Source organism: Nothoprocta perdicaria, unplaced genomic scaffold, assembly GCF_003342845.1.
Source record: "Nothoprocta perdicaria isolate Ctin4 unplaced genomic scaffold, notPer1 scaffold_66, whole genome shotgun sequence".
NCBI lineage: Eukaryota > Metazoa > Chordata > Aves > Tinamiformes > Tinamidae > Nothoprocta > Nothoprocta perdicaria.
In genome coordinates this window covers 1,959,443-1,980,580 of record NW_020455932.1, presented here as the reverse complement: position 1 = coordinate 1,980,580, position 21,138 = coordinate 1,959,443, and the positions used below count along the sequence as shown (strand labels likewise).

The 21,138-nt window shown below is 47.1% G+C and overlaps 1 protein-coding gene across 1 annotated transcript in view; it reads right to left on the bottom strand.

Annotated features, from left to right (window-relative positions):
- Positions 1 to 8,137: 8,137 nt before the first annotated feature.
- The window catches only part of LOC112956666 (autism susceptibility gene 2 protein-like), a 110,203-nt gene continuing 97,202 nt past the window's right edge, over positions 8,138 to 21,138 (bottom strand). Inside the window, exons 3-6 of the mRNA XM_026050151.1 lie at positions 15,692 to 15,793; positions 9,564 to 9,599; positions 8,702 to 8,780; positions 8,138 to 8,145 (exon numbers count right to left, since the gene is read on the bottom strand). Of these exons, the coding sequence (XP_025905936.1) occupies positions 8,138 to 8,145; positions 8,702 to 8,780; positions 9,564 to 9,599; positions 15,692 to 15,793 (225 nt within the window). The remainder of the gene's footprint in view (positions 8,146 to 8,701; positions 8,781 to 9,563; positions 9,600 to 15,691; positions 15,794 to 21,138) is intronic.

Here is a 21,138-nt window from a genome sequence, read left to right as displayed (position 1 = left end):
ATTGCTGCTTCTTCATTTAAAAAAAAAAAAAAGGGTAATTTCAGTTCTAACAGTATTTTAGAGCGAGGCCAACATATTACACGCAACTCCACCTCTAGTACCTGCCAGCCTTGAGTTCGCACCCAATGCCTGCTGGAAGCCCCACCAGCCGAGTCAACGGCTGCATCTTCTAGCAGGGACGATGCCAGCTCTGCAGCGGCGATGGCCTCTTGTCTGGCCGCCCGGGGCTGAGGGCTCCTCGTCTGGGTACCAGATACACTGAAATGTGGGATGAAGAGCTCCAACGGGGAGTGAGAGGAGGTTTCTCGGGGCAATAAGCTCCTTCAGCTGAATGCACGTTAACTTCAGGGGTAGCAAAGAAGAAAATATTTGCCCTTATTTTTTCCCCCTTTTCTTTTCTGATTTACTATTGCTGAAGGAAAATCTGTCAAAAGCCTTTCCCTTCCTAACAGTCTTAGAGAAGCAATAACCTAATCATATATATATATATTCTTTTTCCTTAAGGACAAAGTAGCTCCAAACACTTGTAACGAACCATTGCCGCGTACACGGCGTCTTTGACAAGCCTTCATCTAATTCCTTCCACCCAAACAAGCCCAGGTGCCCGGAGGTCCCCACCACCGCGCACAGGCTCCGGAGCACCGAGCCCCCAGCAACCTTCCGCTGACGGACACGTTTTCTCAGGAAATGACACAGTGACACAGGTAAAAGGTGATTTAGATAGACTGCTGTGTCACAAATTGTCAGGATCTGATTTAAAGACCTTGCCTTTGTCAAGAAAGACAGTTGGGTGTCTGCTTTAAAGAAGTACTGGGAATATTTTCATCAAAGGTTTGAATTGAAAAACAGTGGGAGGTAAATATCTGAGATGTTGCCAAGAAAGACCGCTATATCCGTGCAATTACCATTAACAGGGGACAGCAGTGGTTCAATGAAGTAATTCAATCTGGTGTCCTACATTTTATCAGACAGCAATTTTGAGTTCTGACATAAAAGGCTGAGAAAGAGGATTGGACTCTTTTGCTGTGAAATTCAACCTTAATTCTTGCAATCAGGACGTGCGCTCCCCGCTCCAGGTGCGGCCGTCCCGTCCTTGCCAAGCGAAGCCAGAGCGGGAATCTGGGAGCGCTCCCACCGAGCTGATTGCTCAGGGGAACAAGCTGCCCTTTGCGCACCTGCAGGCATTCAGTTCACAGGAGCAGGAGGTTTTTCCCTCCTTCTCCTCCCTGTTTGAATTTCTTTACCTTCAGGTTAAGCACAGAGAAAAGAAGGGGGGAAAAAAAAAAAGCATGTTGTAATGTTGTAATTTGTAATTATAAAAGAAAAACATATTGTAATTACAAAAATGCAATAATATGATGTGACCTAAATTATMCAATGTTTTCTTCCAAAACATGGAAAAGTGAGGGGCAGAGAGTATTTCTGCAGAAAATGGCAAAACTAAAGYACTACTGATGTCCACCTCACCAAAACACCCTCATGCTGCTTCTCTCCATATCATTAACCCATCCATATACACACACTCGCTTTCCTYGAGTTTTTCCCCTCACTTTCTCCACCTCAGTTCTTAGCCCAATGACAGTTTTGCCCTCAAAGGGTGGCAATGCAGAGGGGTTGCATTTCCCATCCCCACGGCAGGCCCGGGGTTGCACAGCACACAAAGGGACTTTGCATAATCCCCGGGGGATTTGCACAGACCCCGAAGCRCTGGTGTCTCCAGAACAGCACCAGCCCAAGCAACCAATGCCCCAAACCCGCTTTGCAAGGGTCGCTGCRTTTTGTCCTTCTAAGTCCCTCTGGTCGTAATGCTCTTTGTCACAATCTCCTGTTTTTGTACAAAAGCGAACTGTTCTACAAGTTCTCAAGTTAGACAATGCAGAAATCTCACAGTCTTTGAACAATAAAATAAATAAATTTAAAAAACTCACATGGAGGAAATTGTCATTTTCTATTTTCTTCAGTAAAAACTCTCCACAACCAGAGCATAATTCACACCAGAAGCAGCCCAGGGCTGCTCCATCCACTTGGGGTACAGAAATATTTCACACAGCTCATAACCATAAGTATGACCTTGAGCCCAAGGACCAAAGTTGGCTCTTGTTTTGTGTAAAATGTGGTCAGCAACTTTTAATCACAGGGTTAAAATCTGAAAACTGGGCCTGTTGATGGAGCACTCACTGCACAGGGATTGCATATTTCTCCCCCTTGCCCTTTTTGTTCTGCTGAAATGATAGCAAATTTCCTCTGGGGACCCAACACTACCTTTCCTCCAAAATATTAAACATACAATAAATGCATTCAAAGCTCTAACACCCTTTTTTAATGATATGAAACCGAGACCCTTGGAAGATGAAGGCTTTGTAGATGACAGCTTAACTGCTTGCAATCAAACTAATTTGCAGTACGATGACCTAAAATGAGTTTAAAAGCACCATAAAGCATGTTTAGCAATCAGTGAAGCAATTCTTTATTATTCAGGTTCACATTTGCAATTTGTGTCACATGCTACGGGAAAGAGAACGGGGGGAACACAAAATAATAATTCCATTGGTTCATGAGAGCTGATGAGCAAAACATATACTTTGTTCCAGGCCAATGGCAAATACTAATTAACATAAACTACATCTAACTTGGGGCATTAGAGAGACTGAATTTAGACTGACAGCAAATCTTAAGTCTTTCTGCTCCTCATGTAAGTCTTGGAATGTGCAGAAAATTCTAAAATTAAAAATTACTTACAACGCATCATGCCTTGACTTTTGTAAAGCAGTATTTGTGTACACTGTCTAAAATAACTCCAGAAGTTCATTTGAAACATCAAAAACATGAGTTGCGTTGACTCCAGATTTTGACACCGCAAATGAAACCCACCARCCACGTTCAACACTCCTGTCTTCTGCTGATAAAAAGAGACCCTTCCAGCAAATAATACAGATTTGCATATCACCCATTCCAATATACATTTCACATTTCCTTTCCTTCCCTTCACTCCCTTCCTTCCCTTCTCTCCCTTCCCTTCCCTTCTCCCATCTCCATTCATCACAGTTGTTGGGCATATGACTAGGTGCAGCAAGGTTAGTGGAGAACTGCATGTAGAAGTTAGGAGGAAAACGGGCTAATGAGCCCAAAGCATGGAGCAGAAAAATGGAAAAGCACCAAAAGTAACAAAAGACAAGCCAGGGGAACCACACAAAACGGTGGCACTGATAATCTATATAAGATATCTATATCTTATATCTTAGACTTTGTGTCTTTCACCTCAGTTTTGTTTATTTGGGTAAGTCATGGCAGCTGTGCCTTGCTTTCCTTCCACAATTCAAAGAAAAAAAAAAAGTGTGAAGATAAATATTTGTAAACACAAAGAACTTTATTCAGTGATATCTGAGGAGATCCCACTCAGAAGGGTTGCAAAAAAGCCATAAAAGTTTGTTTTTTGTTTTAATCACGGGGTTGAATATAGACCTGTTCTGACCAAATTCCAACTAGGTAATTTATTCTGCCTGCCAGACATTCCTCAAACATTGAACTGATAACGTGAGCTTTTCTCAACCCCACAAAAATATCTAGTTTTGTTCATCAAATTCAGCTGCTATGTTCCAGCTAGGATCATCATAATTAATAGCATGGAGGAAAACCACATATGCCTGCTTTGCTTTTGGTGTTTTTTTCTGCTTTGATGGTCATATTGTTTGCAAACTCTTTAATGAGTCCCAATCCTCCCTAGTATATGCTAGGAACAGCACTACAGTTTATAAATAGTGAAAGTAATAGACCTAGGGTTGCTTTTATTACATGCAGTATACTTATTTGGCAATGATGATGACTCACTCCTATCAGCTGTTCAGATACACACCATTTTCTCTGGCTTCTGTAAAATAAAAGGTAACAGCTAGAAGATTTCAGATAAGGAATGCCATGATTTTTAGACCTCCATACAAAATCTGCTGTCCATAAAATCTGTAAATACTAACAGCTACCCATAGAAAGATTTCTACAGGGAATCTGGTCCACTTTTTTCAAATCCAAATTTACAAGCACAAGATTCATAATGCCTCTTGTTAGCTTTCCTTCTGCAATGAATGGGCACACGGAGATTTCAGAAGAGTTAAAATGCATTTCAGTATACCCTTTGTGATAATAGTTGGTAAAGCTAATTGCTCTGAGAAAACTGGAGATCATTCATTACCCGACTAAGCAAATGAGGATTTGCAAATAGCGATTCATAGTGCCAAATGCGGGATAACAAGGATTGTCCTTTCAACTGTGTTCACTGATGACACGAAAGTTTATTGACTGCAGTGCACCCGACGAGCCCCTGCTGTAGTGCTTTAGCAGACTTCCCAGCATTTCAGATGGATACTCAACTTCTGTCGCAGCCAAATGCATTTAAATATTTGGTTTCTAAAGGCAAGTACTTAAAAGTTCTTGGAGGTGCTCAGTTATCTTAACAGCTCCTTTTCACCAATGTCATCTCATATTTTTAATTACAGATTAAAATGCTATAGTTATTCTGCTATCATTGAGAGTTGTTTTTGACCTATATTAAATGACGCTTTTGATACCTACTCTGCTTCCTCATACAGAAACTCAAGCATCTTCCTGTACCCCTCTTGATCTCTTAACACTCTCCTCACCCAAAATGAGTCAACATCATCCCAATATTTAACCACCTCAAAGATTAAAACACGTATATAGATTCTACTTGGGATCACCACCAATGCATACAGACCAGGGAAGAAAGGAAGGAAGGGACAGCTACAGTGTTAAAATTGCTTACCAAAAACAAATGTGAGAAAAAAATCCAGCAACCCTCAGAATTAGCCAAAAATAAAGACTTGGTAAGAGATCACTTCAAGAAATGGAAACTAGTTGCCACAGACAGAGAAATTGTAGCCACCCAGTGAATCCAAAACTCTTGAGAATTTTGGTTCAGATTTTAAAACAAAATGCTCAGTTATTCAGGTTTTGATTTCTGATTTTGTTGTGAATATAAAACCATCTCTATCCTGTAATGTGAACTCGGCTTTATGAGATATAAAAGAAATAAAAACTAGCAAAATTCTCTCTATGTAGTTAGATTAGAGAAAAAGCTTTTACTGTTATGCAAACTCCAAAACACCTCTCAACCTGCTCAAGTCACAGACAACCAACGTTGACAACTCACGTAACTCAAACTCAAATAGCTTTTTAAAAGCCAAAAAGTCTTTTCTTCCCCCTAAATCTCTAACTGCTTTTCCAATTATCTGATGTGCCTTCTCGATGAGATGTAATCTACCTTATAATCTATCTTTGATGAGAAACAATGATGATTCGCAATGAAAAAAAAAAYCAAAGACAACCAGGAGCTTCTTCAGGAAGTGTTTAGTTTCAAGTTCTTAGCGCACACTAATATTAACAGCACATCCAAGTCTCTCTCCATATGCACCAACCACAGACTGGACCATCTCTATGGAAAACAACAAAGCACTTCTAGTCATCCAGGTACGAATGAGTTGGATGGAATCACTTAGCAGCGATTCCCAACTGTCCCTGCTGATGTTAAGGTGAAGGAGGGTGGTTAAGGCTGAGCAGGACGAATGTCCTTCCCAGACTGTGTGAATTCTTCGTTTCCCTTCTGTTCCCAAGACACGTTAATATAGCAGCAACAAAAGCATAAAAATYCTGTCTCCCACTTTCCCATTGGGAAATTTACCTAGTTACAGCATAAAACGAGGTGGGATTTTAGCCTTCGCTGCAACCGGAAGCATATAATGAACTGCAYCGATGGAGCAATCATACGGATATTGCAAAAACGGTCCTGCRTTACAGGCAAATGTCAGCTTTATAATATTTCCTTAAACACTCAGTGGTCTTGGGAGGCTTTCGCTACACCACCAAAGGATCCCACAGTAATTTCTGTTTTGCTGTACTTGCAGATATTGCAGATACCTGAGCTGCCACACATGGAACGGGAGCGCCTGGCATAGGCACAGCTTTTAAAGGACATACGGAGTCTGACAGCTATTATTTCAGCTAGGCACATGCTAAGAGATGTGCCCAAATGTACAAATCCTTAGCTCCTATGCAAAAGTGGARGAAAAAATAATAGTGAATTCAATGAGAATTTTTTCATTACTGTCCATGTTACACRTGATGATGTGTAGAACACTCTGGATATAACATCAGTTGCTCACTAATTATACGTTGAATGTGGTTATTCATCTGAAAATAGACAGGATGGAAGAGTAAAGTGCTCTTTGTGCACTGTGTAATGGAAGAGCACAGTGGCCTGGCAAACATTTGAGACGCTTAGTTCACGCACTGACATGTTCTGCACTGCAATTACGCCGAGGTCACTCCCGCTTACATGAGCAACAGCAAAGCGAACAAGTTCAGATATTAGGTATAAGCGATCATGACATCAGCTCTAAGGTTTTCCATCCTATTTTTTACTGCAGCAAGTTCCGATTTTTTATTCCATTTTGCTCCACCCAAACTATTTTTAGMTTCCTTATGTAGAAATTTCAACGTAAATCTGGTGTTTTCCTAACAAAGCTGCAAAGCAATAAGACTAAGCAATGGCCTCCACCATCCAGGCCTGCTCTAGGCTTCTTTCATGACAAGTGCATCATCTGCTCGCTGAAGCACTAAGTACAGAGCATCTTTGCTAGAGAGAAGGTGACTTTGCCCCAGCAGGGCAGGCAGGAGGGATGCGCTGGTGGAGAGGTACTGCTACCAAGAAACCAACGGCACTGAGGAAGCAMAGGGAGAAGGAAGAGGGATAAAGACAATAATGAACCCTGATGATTAAAGTACAGATGTAGACAGAGGCGAAGGAAGAATCCATTAATACTCGGATTTAAACAGCAAATATTAGCTACTTTATCCATTCCTCAGAGCTCATCATTTCTGAATAAAACCTGTTCAATCCGCTTTCCTGCTTTCTGCACTACATGTGCTCAGACAGTGAATCAATCCATCCGTCCACTTTGACTTACCTGGTACCTTGGCTCTTTTGGTGTAGYAGAGCACGGAGTATTTTGTAGTCACAACTACCAGGATACAGCAATCAAACATTTCCACAGACAAAAGCTTTATTATTATCTATTAAACTAAAAGCCATTGTTTTACTCGACACTCTTCCCTGAAGACCATTGTTTTGATGTTCTGGGATCATGCTAAAAACAGGAAAAAACTATCAGTCTTTTCTTGCTAAAAGCTTTGTCTTAATAAAAAAAAAAAGTCATTTCAAGTTCATATTCTTTTGCGCTTTGATAATACAATAATTACACTTATTGGAAACACATGCTAGGTGGATCTTTCTGGAGCATTTTTCTCATTGTCTGGTACTACAAAACACATCTGGGTTGTATTTGCCCCATGTAAGCTAATAAGGGTACCAAGTTTTTTTAAAACAATATGCAAGATAATCCTAAAAACAGCTTTCCAAAGTAAAAAGAGGAGAAAAAACCTCCAAACTTCATCCAAAACTCTTTAAGTATAACAACGACTAAGATTAGGTCTGAAGATCTTTTTTTTCCTAAGTACAAGGTCATTAGTGAAGAAGGGAAAATTTCTTTTTTTTTTTTAATCTGATTACTACGTCTATACATAAGTGCAGCTAAGCATACCGCATTAATGGAACTTAATAAGGGATGTCTCCCCACYTACTCAGATCTGAATTAGCATGATTTCGAGTGCCAATATATTGGCACTAGAAGATGTCAAGCTTCTTCTTGTTACTAAACTCCTAACTTGGGAGAATTGGAAACTTGAAAGCTTTTTGCTGGAGCGTAGGGGATGTTGACACCTTCCAGATTTTCACTTTACTGGACCAACCCACAGACAGTATGGTGCAAGGGAAGAGCAGATGGCTTTTCTTCTGGTGCTTCTGCTCCCTAAATATGAAGTTGAACATTGTTCTTAAGCCATGCATATTCAGCTCCTGCTGTAAGAGGAAGGTGTCTTATTTATGTTAAAGCCTTCCATCCCATACTGCATGGGTCCCATTCCAGATCATCTCTGCATACGCTCACAGGGCTTGCATGTTAAACGTCCAAAGGAAAGCGATTTTTTTTCTAAATTTTGCAAAGACAATCACATTCTAGGCTTAAAAGAAGCTACACACTGAACGTCAATGTTCTTCCTCCCTTCACTTCTACACTCCTAAAACAYACATATAACACAGAATAAGGGAAGTGCCGACAAAAGGAAACCTTTTCACTCCTGTTTCACAGTTTCCTGGTTTTGCCACAATTAAAAAAACAAAACAAAACAAAACAAAAAAACATACTACCACAAACCTTTTCCAATTGGCAATTCTTTCTTCAGACCTCCCCACTGGTGGAAGCATTAACGCTCAGTCTGTGCTGAAGTCCAAGGCAAATCCAGCAGTACATGGCACTTGTCCAGGGGCTAAGTGTTTGCACTTGCCGTTTACACTTTACATGCAAGGTCACACGATACCCAGTTTAATCCCATATCCTTCTTATAGGATCACAGACCTCTATGAAAAAAAGACTAAATTTCACCATGTACTAATGACAGAAAATTACAGTCTGGAAATCTGACAGGGCAGTAACAGTGTTTTGCCATCCTGTAACCAAATACCATATAGTTTTCTTTTCCCCAGAGTCTGATGAAAAGACAGAAAGAGGCTTTGATAATGCTATTAAGTTGACAGAGCAATGCTACAGAACAAGTCTCACTGCATTTTACTCACCTGGTTTTAGATACACAAAATGACTGATTTTTCCTACAGATATCACGGAGGCTGGAAAGTAATGCTCGGAGAACACAGCCTAAGTTGTATTCAGCGGAAAAGAGCAATTTAAATACACATCAAGCAAATAAAGCAAATAAACAGTGCACTGGATTGACTGGAAACCACTTCTTATTCCCAAACTTATCTGCGCAAGTAAAAGAGAGATCAATAGACTGACGAATACGTAAAGGAAGAGATGGAAAAGTGYGAGTGAGGACCATGCAGTCAATACAGGGCACAGGAATAAAAATAGACAGATTGATTATTAAACCAGTTGCTGCCCGGTCCTCTTCTGTTGATGTAAAACATAAAATTAGCTCCATTGCAGTTGTGTTTTCTGAGCTCATTTGTGCAATATGGGGCTTAAAGCCACCGGTGAGGAACCCTTGTGTGATGCTCTTGGGACTGTGCTGGACTGGAGATGATGCAAGGCTCTCATGACAGGCTCTTAATGAGTATGAATCACTGAAAATCAGTATGTGGGAGAACAAGATCCCAGCATCTTGGACTAGAGACCTGCTAAGACCTTGGTTGGTTTGATTTGCTCTAAGTGTGCACCTAAAGACACATTTCTAAACTGTGGAATTTATGCAGTAATTAACATGATTGGCTTAGAACGGCACTGGCTGCACGTCTAAAATATTGGATCAATTACAGATAACGTGTTGGTGGGTGGAAGAAATGGAGAAGGCCAAGTTAACCTATTCAGGCTGCCTGTGAGCAAGCATTTAGGCTCGTCTCCGTCTACGGGGGCCCTGTGGCGGCAGAGGCAGYGCTGGGCTGGCGGGAGGCACGCGCGTTCAGATCGAGGTGCACTTACAAAGTAGCCTGTCCCCAAGCTGGAAGGAGCCGAGCTCTGCAATAAAACACAAAGACAAAGAGGAAAGTCAGCGCCGGGCTTCAGCACGCTGCCAGCCACGCGGCTYGTTACCGGCCCCCCAGCCCGCCTTTTCATCGCCACATCACAGCCYCGGCGCGCTGCCCCTTGTCATCTGCTCCCGAAACAAACACCGYGGCGCTTAATGTCCCCCCTTTACATCTCTCGGCGGCGCCGAGCCCGTAACGTGCTATTTACTGAATTCCGAGCTTCCGCGCCGGACGTAATTGGCAATTTATTTGACAGGCAGCTGGGTAATGAATTAATGATGGCATTTCGCCCCGCGCTGAGACTAAACAGACACTCATCAGCCAGCCTCCCTGACATGCTGACATTCAATGCCCGCGACGCCAGCGACTCGGCTCTGCGGCCACCACGGGGCACGCAGGAGGGAAAAAGCAGGGGGGAAATGGAAAAAAAACACAAAACCCCCCAAAATCCCCATGGAGACTGACTTCAAAACAAAAAGCCCGGTGGGCCTGGATGACTTTTTCAACGTATGACCTGCTTGCCAATTTACTCCCGAAAGGCCCCGCTTGGTGCCCGTGCGGCGCACGGCTGCAAGGAGACATTTTGTAAACATAATTAGTAGTCGGGAAGGCAGAGGAGGCGTGGGCCCGGAACGGACGCGCAGCCCGGAGAGGGATTACGGACAGGAAAGCGAAACCAGGCGGCCAAAACCCCATGACGTCAGCCAGGTTCCAGAGCTGAAAATCATGAGAATAATGACATCTGCTGCTGCGGAAAGGACCGGGGGAGCCTCCCCGGCCTCTCGAGCCTCCATCTCGAAATTCAGCCTGGGCGCAGGGGACCGCGYGGCCCGTTCCCCCCCGCGGAGGCCTCGGCGTCGCGGGCGTGACTGGGGTCGGCGGCTCCCGYGGCAGGGCCGCCCTGGCGCCCACGCCGAGCCCTGCAGTGCAAGCAGACTCGGCGCGCCGTGGCCAAGGGGCAGTCGGAACCGCCGGAAACCTGCGGGAATCCTCTCCGCGCCTGAGCGTCCAACACGTTGCCGACAGGTAAGAAAATGACCTCGCCAATCTCTCAGTTGGATCTTTCTACAGAATTCAGCTTGGAAGCAATGGAGTGCGCCAAGCAACTTAACAGCTGCAAATTCACCACAGATAAGCAGAATATTACTTTTTGCACATCATCGTACTACTAGTAAGAGTGGATAGGTTAGTASAGGGAAAAGCCTTCCCGTTTAAGCCATTTAAGTTTAAAGACGTGGCAAGAGGAAACCTTCTCGGCAGTCTGAAGGATACCAACATYGTGACATCAACAGGCTCTGCCGGGACATCTCATCTGAAGGAAGAGGCTGCTATGGAAATTGTGAAGGGATGTGGGTGCTGCCACTTTGTCCTCTCCATCGAACCAGCTGCAGGAGCTGAGGTGATCAGGGGCAGTGGATGGGTGGCCTAAGGTCTCCAGTTCATTGCTGAGTCCTTCAGGCTCCGCTGATACCGCTCTAGGGCCACCACCAGCCGCAGACAGCCCGCAGGCCCCAGCCGACACAGCTACAACGTCACGCACTACAACACAGCCGCAACAGTCACAACTACCGTGTCCCCATTTTGGGCCACCTATGGGACTTTCAYGAGCCCTCAACTCCGTTTTTTTAAACTCGCTCCAGAGGCTGAAATGCTCATAGTTTGCATTCTGCACCTCCGCGTGATTTTTTTGCCTGCTTTTTGCTTGCAGGTGCAGAAGGATCAAGTCCCAAAACAAAACAAAACGCCAAACACACATCTCGTCTCCCACCGAGTATTTCCGTTCCTTGGAAAGCAACGTTGCGAATGGCCTTGGGAAGACGGTTGAAACACAGCAGTCAAATGGCTTTCACTGAAAAGAAACAACGTGGGGCCCTTTCAGGGCACGTGGCTTTGCGTGATGGGAACACAGCCCTGCACACCCTGCACGCTGCGWACAGCTCGTACGGTTCGCATGCTCTCTTGGGCTGCGGTGGCTCACAGGACTGCATTGCACGTGCATGGATGACCACGCCAGCTCGGCTGGGCATTGGTGCTGGCTTGGATGAAGGGCTGTGCAAGGAGACAGTTTCCCACCTTCTGGGAACTCCCAACAGCGAAGGATCCTCCCACCCAGTGCCCAGCCTTGGTACCAAGTGCTGGAAGGGATGCTGTGTACGCAGCATCCGTACGAGCCCACGCTGAGTCGTGCTCCTGCACTGGATGTTTTTACAGCTCTTATATAAACTGTGCCTATAACAGAGGTAACGGTTTCACTTTCTCCCTCTGCAAAAGCCCACATTAGATACACCATTTCATATCCATGCCACCACTAGCAGAAGCCTGCATCAGGTGCCCATCAGCAAAACGCAAGTTGCTTGCTTAAAATTAACAGAATTTGGGGGTTGTTGTTTTTCTTCTAAACTTTTTTTTTTTTTTTTTAATATTTAAAGAAAAACCAAAACCAATCGTTGAAAAAGTATTGGCCCAGGAGCAAAAAATATAGTAACCCTCCTGTAAGCATTAGTTTACTGTGTACCAGAGAAAATTACATCCTTGAGGTCTTGGAAGGCAGAGTTCTCCCCGTTTTGCATATATATTGTACATTACTTGGGGAGCTGGGTGGGGAGAAGGGCTGCCTTGTACATATTTGTTCTGGCTATTGTTTATGCAGGTCTGGCTGAATGCGGGAACAGGGGGTATCATTTCAATTTCTGATGTCAACATCAAATTACTTATTTAATTTCATGCCTGGCGAAGCATTGTATAGCTACACGCAGAATCATTTCACTTCATTTGTTATGCTGTGTTTTCTTGGCGATTGGCTTGCCTTCCAACTGACAGCTTTAATTACGACATGAATTTGATTGCACTGCCGAGGAATTAACATAATGCAACAAAGCATTTAAGCACCCAACCTCCGACACAGGCGCGCGGGGCTGCGCCGGGGCCCTCCCGCGTCAGACACGGCCGGACYGCGCGGCTGCTCGGCAGGAGCAGGGATCTCCGATCGCGCGCGGGGTCCGAGCACGCACAAGTCTGCATCTCCAYGTGCCCTTCGCTGGGCTGGGCGCCCAGGCAGGAGCAAGAGGAGGTGGAAGGCGGCCCGGGTGCTGGGCACCGGCGGCACCGCTCACTGCAGGGATGCCTCCTTTCACCGGGAGAAGCAGGGAGTTGGCGGCTGAGCAGGGGCTTCAACCTGGTGGAGCTCCAGGCTGGTGAGAGATTGGGAATTTAGGAGTGTGCACCAAAGAAATCAGAGAATTTATTTGTTTGCTTTCAAGCACCAAACACCTGCATGTTCAGTGTTCTTCACTATCCAGGCTTGCTTTTCCTTCACGTAATCTTGTGCTGGCTTTAGCAATCAAGGCCAACAGCTACCTCCCGTCTCCGAGACGGGAAGGCTCAATTAAAAATAAATGCTCAGAGAAAGCGAAGGGAAAGGAGTTGACTGAGCTCCAAGCTCAGTGGCAGCACTGCTGCCATCTTGTCTCCCAGCAAAAGCTCAGCAAAATGAATTCGACTACTGGCAAGATTCTGATGAGATTAAATTGACTACAGCACCATATAGGTACTGGAGGAGCATCTCTCCCATTTCTCTTTTAAGTGCCCGGAGCTACCTCTTCCTTTAGAGAAAAGAAGCTGTCGATCCCAAAATACCCGCGGGGTTAAAAACAGGGAGAGATGGATTTACTGAGGTCACAGGGGGACATTTATCAATGCACCATCAACCCCTCACAATGGAGCCCCTGGGTGACCGTCACTCCTACCCCGCAGTGGTCATGCTCTCTGCTGGTTAAGTTTCCTTGCAGAGGTGAAGGGCGAGGGCTGCAGGACAAGGAGGCCGAGGGAGCTGCTGGAATCCGTCTGACTGTGTCGCACCTGCCTCCAACACTGGCGCTGCCCCTTCCCCTCACCTGCTGCTAATTCAGGACTCGTGACGAGAACAATCTCCCGTTTAACGCCACTGTTCCATCACGTTCTTCTCTTCATTTTTGACCGATTCTCTTGCAAACGCTGCAATTACCTGCTTGGATCTCATTAGCTGGGCAGGAGTCACCCCATGCAAACGCGGGCTGCGTTGTCGAGGAGCAGGCAGGGCCGAGGGACGCCTGACAGCAGACGGAGCGAAGTCAGTGACACGTGAGCTCGCGCCTGCACGTTCAGACGCTGACAGCCCTGCTTCAGGAGCTTGCTTTCAGCCGGGCACTGCAAAGTGGATCACTCGCACGCAGCGCYGGCGCTTCCTTCATTATACGTGTTCCCGTGCAGGAGCCACACGCGTCTCCCAGCGCTGTGGGCCTACGCCAGCGGAGCTTCATCAGCCTTCAACTCCACAGCCTGCCGCTTTGACCTCGGAGCCGATGGGCTGGCGAGATTTTACATTTTTGTTCAGGCTTCTGGACTAAAATAACCATCTTCAGAAAGAACTTAGGTCTCTTAGCTGTATTTTTACTTCTGGACAGGAACTGCTGGGGACCACTGGACACCCCACTCCTTCAAGATATATTATTTAGAACAACCTCGTTAGGGTCTGGGTGCTTTCTTTGTGCCCTCTACCTCTTAATTTGCTGCAGGGCCAGGATGAACAGAAGGTGCCGGCCAACTATCAGGAGCAACATTTGGAGGGTGGGAGGGGAAGTGGGACGCTGCTCCTCCGGAGTGCACGAGGTGCTGGAYAGGTCAGCCCCGCTCGGGGCAACACATTCCCTCCTGCGCCACGGAGGGACAGGGCTGGAGCACAGCAGGGCTGCGAGGAGCTGAGCCTTTGTGCCRCCCTGCGACAGCGAAGCCAGTGCCAGGGCCTCCCCCTGCCGCAGGGCACAGTGGGCGCAATGAAGAGCGGTGGGTCCGGGGCAGGCACCGCTGTCACRCGCACCGCGTCCTTGCTCCCCGCGTGTCTGCCCGGTACGAAYGAGCTCTCACGGCCCCAAGGTCTTTGGGAAGCATCTAACCGATGGTGCCCCTAAGCATTGGTTCTGGGCGGGGAATGGGCCTCTAAAATGACGTGACAACAAGATGAGGAGAGATGGGGGGACGGATTTCACATCTCCAAAGAAAATCAGACCCCTGTGCTATTCCAGGGATGGGCTCAAGTGCTTGCAGGATCCACACAAACACACACGCACGCCAAAACGTGTCCTTTTCAAAGTATGACTTGTAATGCCTGCTGGATTYAGTTTTACTGACCCAGCCTCTAGAGGACACAACCCAGTGTCGGTCACCAAACCCGGGAGGCCATGCCAGGGAGAGGAACCCTCCTTTTTGAAACRGGGGCTAGTGAGAAGCTGGCCCGGGTGGCCACCTGATGCCAACTGCTCTGAAGGATGTAGCCTGGCTTTTACCAACACAGGACCAAACCACTGAGATCCCCATTTCAGATACTCCTTTGGGAGAGGGGCCATCTCAGGAGCCATCTTTATCCTGCCTCTATGTAGCAGAGAGGACCCTGAGCCATGTGTAAAGCATGCCAGGAGTGTGCTGGTGCACGTAATAAATAATAATCTCATCGCAGCCACAGAAAGATTGCACTTTTTATGCATATGTTGGGAAAATGCAGGTGCCGTTCAGGGAAGAGCCGGGGTTCCTCGAGCTGCCAACGCAGACCCTCCTGCAGCACTTGGAGGCAGAGCAATAAAAGCAGAGCTCATGCGATTGCTGGCCACATCAGAGCAACCCATTAGACAGCGATTCTTTGCATCTCCCTAGACTCCCTAACACTTCGCATCAAAACAGTATTTATCTCAAAGCACTGAATTCTTTTCCTTCCCCTGCACGGGGAGGAAAGAAGCCTCCCACTTCCCAGCTACGCGAGGCACCGCAGTGTCACCCAACGGCCCTGGAGTCCCTCCCCGCGGGCATGCTTTCACACTCTGTGCAAACCTGCAGACACTCGCTGCCCGGGGGCAGGGGCGCAGGGTCGTCCCTTCCCCTCCTGCCGCCCCACGGGGAGGGCGCTGCAGCAACAAGCCAAGCACCAGCGCGGCTCTGACCCGCGTCCCCCAGCACATACCCCAGGGGGTATGACATACCCCAGGGGTTTTACCCCAGCACATACCCCAGGGGCTGGCCAAAGCGCCACTCGAGCCCAGGAATTTTACTCACGTCGCTGAGTCTTTCCCGAGAGCTACTTCGATGGAAACCTTTCGATTCCCCGCTGGCGCTTTCACTGTCGCTGTCTCGGCAACTGTTCTGACCTGGTTTGAGCTGCAGGAGACAAGAAATGCAGAAAAAGTACAAGGTTAGGCTGGCGATTCAGCCCCCTGAGCTGCTGGCCCCCCACAAGGTCCCCGTGCGCTGACACCTCCGTGCGGAGGCAGCCGCCTTCGCTTGGGGCCGACTCACAGCAACCATGTTGAGTAACCTCAGCATCCACAAGACAAACCTATTTGCTGGATAACAGCTTCCTCCCGCCTTTCAAACAAGTCTTAGTGAACTTCACAGGTGTGGTAGTAAATAAAAACTCATACAGCCCATTTTTCAACACGTTCTAGAATACACCCAACCTTTTCTTAAGCTGTGGACAGGTCAACACATTAAGATGGCAATATATTGAAGGAGAGCTACCACGTATAGGTATCACATACAGACACACAAACACATATATGCAGCAAAAGAAAGAACCGAGCTAGATCTCCAGGAAGGCTGAAAAGGTTTATATTTGTTTTAAAGCAACTTCTTTATGCTTCCACGAATGCATTACAATCTTGCTTTAGCACAGTTGATGCCTCCTTTGAAACAACCTGTGGAGATTAGTCCTAAGGTAAACATTGGCAAAATACTGGTTTCAAGACCATACTTTTTTTTCAGAAATTCAGTGTTAGAAGTCACATGTCCAAATACAGGCAGCAGAGGCCGAAGCAGAGGAAATACCCAGGGCAGTGCCTAACCTCATGGAGCACTGGCCACGCTTCTGCATGTGACAAACACTAACCCACTCCTCCTCAACCACTCTAAGAAACTCGTAATAATTTCTATTTCGACTGCACAGAAATTAACACTCTCATCTCCGCTTCGGGATGGGTGCGTATGCATGGTTCAGCAAGGTGAAGACCAAAGACCAGCAATGAGCAGGAAAATCACAACAGCTGCTAGCAGAGAACAGCAGAGAAGCTGCAGAAACTTTGGCCAAATCCACAGGAAACCTCTCCTCCTCCTCCAGGAGGTAGGGGATCCGCTACATGGCCAGCAGTTCAGCTGGGTGAAACAAGGCGGTTTTGGGTGCTCTTTGCCAGCCAAACATGAGAGGAGAAGGGCTTGTCCACGTGAGCGATGCAGTCCTGAACAGGACTGCAAGAAGGGCACAGGTGTCCTCCCAGCTCCAAGAAAACACAGCAAGACCTGAAGCCGCTTGCAATAAAATAAACAGACTAAATACACCCCAGCTCAGCCAGAAAATCTTGAGTAAAAACATTTTTATTCCACATGTGGTGGCTTATCAATTACATCTAACAGAGTTAGGTAGGAACTTTTGGAGGCGACGGGGGGAAGATCTAATTCAAGAAGTCTGGTACTTCATATAAACCCCACAGATCTTATCTAGGACCACTATGTACTGTAATTTTATGGCCTTATGTTTAAAAATTAACCACACAAAGGAAAACAGCTCAAGTTTCACTGACTCAGGCTTGTGTCAACAACTGCTCAATGATGGAGAAACTCTTACAGTAACTGGGGCCTGAAGGACTTTTTGCTGCCTCAACTCTTTCTTCTTCTGGAATCTCAACTTATTTTGTACACAATTCTCAAGTATTCATCAGTGAGGTTTCCTGTTTTATTGCTTCTTCTGCACTGCGAATTCCAGCTATTTACAGGGAAGCAAGGAGCAACTCTGCAACTGTCATTTTTTTAGAGACAGTATACAGTAAGTAAATGAATACGACCAAAATATCCAAGCCCAATATTCTGGAGGGACTAAGTGAGTCGTCATAGGCCAGACAGCAAGCTCAGAAGTCAGTCCAAGTTAAGATTTATAAGCTATCCATATTTTCCTTTCTTTTTTTCCAAGCCGCGTTTCTCCATGTGCCAAACCATTGAGGGTTTCCGTTCTATTCCAAAACCCATCAATCTGGGCTAAATTAAAAAAATAAAGCATGGAATTGTGCCCTTGTCTTCTCCAAAGAGCCTGGAGTTGCGCACMGCACACACGAGGACCCGTCACGGGGAAAGGCAGCGGTTCATTTCAACCTCCTTGCGCAGCCGCAGCCACTTAAAATCGGAGCGACGCCGAAGTGACGCAGCGCTGGTGAAAGATCTGCAAGGAGGAGGCTGGAGAATTTAGTAAAAACCCTTTTTCACAGAGCTTATGTATCATGTCACAGCCACCCTAATGCTGCTCTCCAGAGCTTTTTCTTTTTTCCCCTCAGTTTAAAACCCCACACCATTTGGCAGCAGTAAATCCCAGCTCCAGTGCAGTTTTGAGGCGCCTGGCTTTTCCACACCATATGGAACGAAAGGATTATTTCACTACATTATACTTTAAAGTTATGAACACTGACACTGCTCCCGACTCCYGTGCAGGCCGCAAGCTAAGGCTCTCCCCGCGCCCAGGACGAGGACACCTGCATCCCGCGGGATAGAAGAGCCCTACGGGCGGGAGCGGCGCTGGGCTTCGGCGCTGCCCCTCATCCCTGATTTACGCAGCCTCTGCAAGGAAGGAGAGGCTGAACCCCCTGCCACAACCCCCACGCAGGTCACGTCTCCCCCAGACTGGTGCCCGCCGGCCCTGCAGGCCTCTCTGTGCTCCATCTCCAGCGCTCCTCAACCTTAGCAAGTCTCCAGGGCTCCAGGCAAGTCCTGGGCGCCTCCCGGGCGGTTGGGCGACGCACACGTAGGGTCACAAGGACATCGGAGAGGATGGGAAGGGGGGACCACTGCTCCCCATGTGCTCATCACGGGCAGGACCCTGTGCTCAATTAAAACTCACGTTGTCAGAGTATTCTGTATTTAAGCTGAACACTTGTCCCACTTCCAGGTCTCATAACAGGCTCCTTGGAAATCAGGACAACGCGCGCTGAAGCTTAATCGATTCTAATCAACGAAACAATTGATTACAAACCCTACGAGTACAACGGCGGTGGATTAACGGGTGATGAGATAAACACTGTTCAGTTAGAGTGCTGCTGCTTAAATCACATCTAGAACACAGAGGGAAAGGGCTTTAGCCTTTGCATCCCACCAGCTTCCCGGCCCGTCCACAGCAGCGCTGGGCTTTTGACTTCAAGGGAAGCTATGGGTTACCAGAGAGTATTGTGCCTTCTTGCACGGCACAACATTTGGAAAGGCTCTTGTGTAACGTCTTTATGTTGAAGCTGACAACAACTAACATATCCGCTGAGGAGCAGCCTGCTGATGAGGTGCCAAGGATCGGGGCCCACCGGCCATCACCCCGCTCTCTGAGCTCCCCGGCACACAACGAAGCTCCACTGTATTCTGCACACCTGGACCGTCAAAGGAAGATAGACCAACAAAGTGAAGACTTCATGTTTTGTTCCCTGCCTGCTCCTAACTCAAAATATAAAGTATTATGTTTTCCTTTTCCCAAATTCTCTTTATGGAAAGGAAGAATAAGCACAGATGATTTTTTTTTCCTATTTCTTGCCCACAACCTACCAAAACCTAATGAACAAATAACTGTGGCCAGCTGCCAATCAGCTCCACGACACAGAACTACAGTGTCTTTAACCTCCCTGTTAAAGCACCGGCAGTCTCCTCCTGCTGCCTTCAAGCTGAGCCCTCRCTCGGTGAACAGGGCTAAAGGAGCAGAGTCTCCACTCACCTGAGCAGGGGACAAGCCCACTGCAAGAAAYAGAGCTGCAACCCTCTTCCACCGAGGAGATTGGGTCTGTTTAGAGCTGTTATTACAGAAACACCGAGCAACCACATTCTGCTCATAGGAGCAACAGCAGGAGCAATGCGGATAAGAATAAACAGCATCCGTGCCGAAGCGGGCTGCGGGAGAAAGGAACGGGCGTTTATTTCCAGATCCTCTTCTCTTTCATTATATGCTTGGGCAACCTTAGCTACACAGCACCCGGAAGGTATCCTAAAGTAGCTCTCGAGCTCTATTTTATCTCAGTTACACAGAGAATGCAGCCCATCATTTTTTTCCCTGCACTGTTTATACAGAAATCGAAGATAAATTTGGCATAAACTCATCACACCCCAGAATCATACATACATTATACGACATACAAAGTGTAGCAGACTCGCTCGGTTTCCCAGCTCCTGTTAAGAGCGGTACGAAACAGCAAGCTGTTGGCAATTGCAACAAATGAAGCGTATTTCAGCACACTTTAAAAGCTGAATTGCAAAAAAATACAGGCTTCTTCTGACCCTTTGCATTTTGATGGTTGCACAGTGAGAAATGTGGCCTTTAAAATTACACCTTGCAAAGCACTCCATTGCAGCAATCARTCTCCGCGTGCAGCGCGCCGGCTCCCGCAGCACGGAGAAACTGCCCCGGGAACACTCCCGTCACTCCYTCCGCTCACTGCTGGGGCTCTCCGTAGCTTCTGCACCGTGGCACAAGGTGGCATCCAGGTCTTTAAAACCCACCTGGATGTCACCCTGTGCCACACTCTCTAGGTGTCCCTCCTCGAGCAGCAAGGTTGGACTAGATGATCTCTAGAGGTCCCTTCCAACCTTGACCATTCTGCAGTCAGTTTTAGCCCAGAGTGGGGAGAGAGAAGAGCCCTGGCATCCTGAAAAATAGCTCTCCAGATCCTGCCTCTTCCTTCAGTGCTGCCAGGTCCAGCTCTGGCCTGGGCCCTTAGGGACTCTATCCCACTCTTCCTTCTGCCCCTCCAAGGAGCCTTGGTTTCTGTGGCATGGGAAAGCAGAGGTGAGGCAGCAAAGGACAGGCAGACATCCTGCCTTCACTCTGAATCTATGGACAGGGGAACAGAAGAACAAAAAGATTATCTCCTTTAGCCAGAAGTGTTCAGCATCCAACACCTCTTGGCCACCCGAGCCCTGCTTGGCAGCTGAATGACTTGGAAATGTGTATCTTGCTGGAAGACTATTTAAGTATCTAAGAAGACAGAATTAATAATAAGAYGAAGCAAAAACAAACAAACAAGCCAGGCCAAGAAGTTTGACAGCTTTTGTAAAAGCTCAGCTCCACAGCTCTCGGTAAAGCCTCAGTCTGTTTTAATGAAGGCATGGATAAAGTCAAGTTAGATTTTGTGCCCTTGCTCCCAGTCCGTAGCATGGTGGCATCTCATGCACAGAGAAGACAATGAGACAAGACTGGGCTCCATCCCAACTCAGCAATCCTGGCTGCCTCAAAAGACCAAACACTCAGGAGACATCGGGAAGCAGCCAACAGCCCCTGCCCGGCGCRGCCGGAGCAGCCGGGCAGCTCCCACTCTCACGGCACCTGCAGCACCTCAGCCCGTTGCCCGGTCAGGCTGTAACTTCCCCCAATACTCAAACGAGCGCCGAAGGAGGCGCAGAGCAGCCCCAGGAACACAGCCTGCGGAAGGCCGCGGGGCAGGACGCGCTCGCAGCAATCCTCGGGCAGCGCCTTCCATGCGGATCGCTAGCATGAC